This window comes from Corylus avellana, chromosome 5 (genome assembly GCF_965113065.1).
Source record: "Corylus avellana chromosome 5, dhCorAvel1.hap1.2, whole genome shotgun sequence".
NCBI lineage: Eukaryota > Viridiplantae > Streptophyta > Magnoliopsida > Fagales > Betulaceae > Corylus > Corylus avellana.
The window spans coordinates 11,958,300-11,962,982 of NC_142494.1; the positions used below are offsets into that span (position 1 = coordinate 11,958,300).

A 4,683-nucleotide genomic window follows, 5' to 3' on the forward strand; every position below is an offset into this window, starting at 1 on the left:
ATCATCGTCCAAAAGTTCCTTCATTGTCGCTGTAGGGGCTAGAATAGACGGCTTCGATTGAACCTTGAAAGAGTGAGGTTGAGGAATCCACCTATCATGCCATATACGAATTTTTTCACCACATCCCACCTTCCAAATCAATCCTTCTCGAAGCAATCCGCAAGAACTATGTATGCTTTGCCACGCAAAAGACGGTTTTCTTCCTAGCGGGGCTTCCAAAATCGAACTCTCCTGAAAATACTTGGCTTTCAAAATCTTTGCAACAAAACTATCCGGCACTTTCCATATCCTCCAACATTGCTTAGCCAAAAGGGCCGTATTGAAGCAAGTAAAGTCTCGAAAACCCATTCCCCCGCGCTTTTTTGAGAGACCCATACGGCTCCAACTCATCCAAGCAATCCTTCTATCCTTCTCTTTGTGCCCCCACCAAAACTTTTGCATAAGTGAGTTTATCTCCGAACATAGGGATTTCGGAAGACGGAACACACTCATACAATAAGTCGGAATAGCTTGAACGACCGCCTTTAACAGGATCTCTTTCCCAGCTTGGGACAAGAACTTTAGTTTCCAATCGTTTAATCGCTTCCTAACTCGGTCTATGATGTGGCGAAAAGCTGTTGTTCTCGACTTTCCAACTAAAGCAGGGAGACCCAAATAGGTGTCATATCTTTGTGAAGCTGGAATTCCTGCAAGCTCCAACACCGAGTCTCTGTCAATAGGCCGGGTATTGTTGCTAAAAAATATTGCTGTCTTATCTTGGTTCAATTTTTGTCCCAAAGCTACTTCGTACACTCTTAAAATATTTGTCAAATTGCTCCGTTGTACAATATTTGCCCTGCAAAACAATAAGCTATCGTCGACAAAAAATAGATGGCTAACATGGGGACCTCTTATGGAAGTTGGCACCCTTGTCAGCAACCCATCGGTATTTGCCTTAGTCAACAAAGAACTCAAAGCCTAGGCACAAATTAAAAAAAGATAAGGTGAAATGGGATCTCCTTGTCGGATCCCCCAAGAAGGAGTAATATTGCCACACGGCTTCCTATTCACTAAGACAGCATACTTTGTGGATGTAATACACATCATAATTAAATTAATCCATTTTATATCGAACCCCATACGCCTCATGACCGCCTCCAAAAAGCTCCATTCGACTCTGTCATAGGCCTTGCTCATATCGAGCTTGACCGACATAAAGCCCTTTTTCCCCTTCATTCCGGTGTGCATAGTATGAAGCGTTTCATATGCGGCCAATATATTGTCCGAAATCAGCCGACCAGGGATGAAAGCACTTTGTGTTAGGGAAATTATTAGGGGAAGGACCATCTTCAATCTATTAGCCAACACCTTAGACACCAACTTATATATAACATTGCATAAACTTATTGGTCGAAATTCCGTCACACACGACGGGTTTTTGACTTTTGGAATTAGCACAATATGAGTCGAATTTAATTCATCAGGCATTTTTCCAGAATTGAGGATATCAAGAACCACGTTGCATACCTCGTCCCCCATAGTGCTCCAATGTTTTTGGAAGAAACCAGTTGTGAAACCATCCGGGCTCGGGGCCTTGAGGGGACCCATTTGCATCAATGCGGTGCTTATTTCATCTTTTGAAAATTCTTTGAGTAAATCTGTGTTCATCTCCCTTGTAACCCGTAAGCTCAAATGTTGGAGACATTGCTCCATGTCCCCTTGCTCTCCAGCAGAAAATAGTCTAGAGAAATATGTAACAAAAGCCATTTCCACCTTCTCTGTATTATTCCACTCCTGCCCCGTTTCATCCAGGATTTCTCCTATAAAATTTTTCCTCTTTCTTGCATTAGCACATTCATGATAGAAACGTGTGTTCTTGTCCCTATTTTTAAGCCACGTGACTTTTGCTCTTTGACTCCATCTGATATCTTCTTGGTCAGTCAAAAGTTGTAGCTCCTTCATTATCTTATTTGCCTCCAAAACCGAAGCTGCCCCTTCATTCCCTTGAATATTCAACAATTCCTTTTTGAGTCGGTTTATAGTGCTTAGAGGATTACGCCGGTTCTGCTGCCACTGCAGAAATTTTTTTTTGCAACATTGAAGTTTCACCGCCAGATTTTCCCACGGGCCGTCCTGCCTTGGAGCTTCTTCCTAAGAGTTTTTAACCACTGCACCATACTCCTCTTCAAGAGCCCAACTAGCTTCATATCTGAAAATTGGAACCTTGTTTCTCCTCCCAATTTCTCCTTTTAGACACAAAAAGACAGGTAGATGATCCGATCCCAAAGCAAACTCCACCCGTAATTCAGCATTGGGAAATAGGTCCCTCCATTCCTGATTTGCTACCCCTCTGTCGAGCCGTTCTTTTATAAAATCCTCCTCCTCCCTACCATTGTTCCAGGTATATTTAGGCCCCAAGAAACCTAAATCCGTTAAGTCGCATTCCTCCAAAGCCTGCTGGAAATCCCACATCAGCCTCCTGCTCCTTGTATTCCCACCCCATTTCTCCGATGGGAACAATATTTCATTAAAGTCCCCAATACATACCCAAGGTAAGGGTGAAAATCGTGCCAAGATTTTTAGCAAACACCACGATTCATGTCGTTTGCCCATTTCGGGATGACCATAGAAACCGGTGAATTTCCATGGCACATGATTTGGTTGGTCTCGAATCACACCATTTATATGATACTGGCTAAAATTTTGAATTTCGACATTAATCTCCTCACTCCAAAACAACGCCAATCCCCCACTCCTTCCAATACTATCCACAACAAATAATCCATTATAACCAAGTGTACATCGGATTTGCTCCATTTTTGTTTGACGGAGCTTGGTTTCCATAAGGAACACCAAACTGGGTCTCTTCTGCTTCACCAAACGGCTCAGGGCTTTAACTGCTCGGGGGTTCCCAAGCCCCCGGCAGTTCCAACTAAGAATCATCATATCGGTCGGCGGGGCTGTCCCGCAGCCTCTGCCACTCCCGATCCTGAAATAGTTGTTGCATTTTCACTGATTTTTCGTCCCTTTTCAGCCAAGCGACCTTCTCCCCTATATCCCTTTCTCTTTTTAGAAGCTGGAACCTCATCTTCTTCCCCATATTTTCTTTTCCACGCTACCAGTGCCTGTTCCGGATGACGGGTTGCTTCTTGGGCCGCTTTAACTGTCCGGGCCACGTCTGCAATTATTGGGCCCGGATATGAGGATCCTCCTGGGCTGTACTTCAAACCCATCTTCGCTTGTTTTTTTTCCTTTGGCTAAAAGGCCTCCTTTAATATCCTTGACCGCGTGTGAGTCAATATCTCCGCCAGAATTTTGAGATTCCCCCTCCAGCTCATCATTGTTGCTCAAAAAGGAAGTATTTTTTGGTGACACCCATGCTTCGCGCCCTCCTTTAATTCCATGATTCCCTTCTTTTGATTCCAAATCAATTCCAGGATTTCCTCCCCCAAATCCAGCCGTATCTGTCATATCCCCCAAATGGCGGGAGCCTTTATAGAGTCCTTGATCAGCGCCGCTAACTCTGCTACCAGTCTTGGCGAAATTTTCCTGCTGGCAATATGGCGTCTCCTCCCCTGACTCCTCCGTCCCCCTGGGTGTCCCCGGTTTAGAGCTCAAAGAATCATGATTTCTCATACTTGCATGAACCGACCACGCCTGTCCCGGTTTGAAGCTCTGCCTTTCTGTGTTTTTTTCATTTCGTCGAGTTGGAGAAGACACCCTCAATCCCTGGCCAATTTTGCCGGCTCCGTATTTCGCATATTACTCTTCTTCGGGCACCCCCCCTCCCATGTCGGATGACTCCGCAATGGAAGCAATACTTTGGGAGCCTTTCATATTGGAAGGCAATCCATGTTAATTTCCCTTCCAGCTTCAATTTACGTCCCCTGGAAAGAGGTTTTGACAAATCTAAAGAGATTTTAACTCTTAAGTATTCCCCCCAACCGATCCCTTCCGCATCCGTATCAACCTCTTCCACTTCTCCGACAATAGCCCCTATTTTCTTTCCCACTTCCCTGTTCATACAGACCAATGGTAGGTGAAACATTTGTATCCAAAATGACGCTTTATTGAAAGCTATTTTTGAAGGCGCTAAAAGGCCATCAAAATCTTCCACCAAAAATAGATCACCTTCGACGACCCAGGGTCTACCCTTAAGAACCTTCTCTTTATCTCGAGTATTTTCAAACTCAATAAGAAAGAGATTTTCACCCAGCACTTTGAATATTAAAGACTCCAGAGGTCTCCACCATTTCATCAGGGCATTCTTGAGGGTCTCCATGCTCACATATCTATCTACAAATAATTTCCCAACTACACATAGTTTGCCTCTGGTTGCTGCCTTATGCACCTCCTCCGTGAAGACTTCAACCTCCACATCTTCTTCTTCGAGCAACGAATGACAAGGCCATGGATTTGGCATGTCTTCCGCCATCTCTTCAATCTGGAAATTCTGGTTAACAGTTCACAATCCTCCCTAAATCTTCAAGAGATAAGGGAAACAAATCCTTCTCCCCTAGGTGTGAAGCCTAGTGAGAAAACACTGAACTGTCTTAAAAACAATTCTCGGCTAAGAAATCAATTCCTTCTGCCCTAGATTTGAGATTTCCAGGGAGAAAATTAACATACACTAAGCACAAAATTGTTCTCGTGGCAAAACCGTCTACCCAAAAAATAGTCCAAGACAATCCTCTTCCACCTTCT

At 44.0% G+C, this 4,683-nt stretch overlaps 1 protein-coding gene across 1 annotated transcript; it reads right to left on the minus strand.

Annotated features, from left to right (window-relative positions):
* Nucleotides 1-3,673: 3,673 nt before the first annotated feature.
* LOC132181842 (uncharacterized protein At4g02000) lies at nt 3,674-4,414 on the minus strand. The gene has a single exon (XM_088516748.1). The coding sequence runs from the start codon at nt 4,412-4,414 to the stop codon at nt 3,674-3,676; it is 741 nt and encodes a 246-aa protein (XP_088372874.1).
* Between the last annotated feature and the right edge of the window lie 269 nt (nt 4,415-4,683).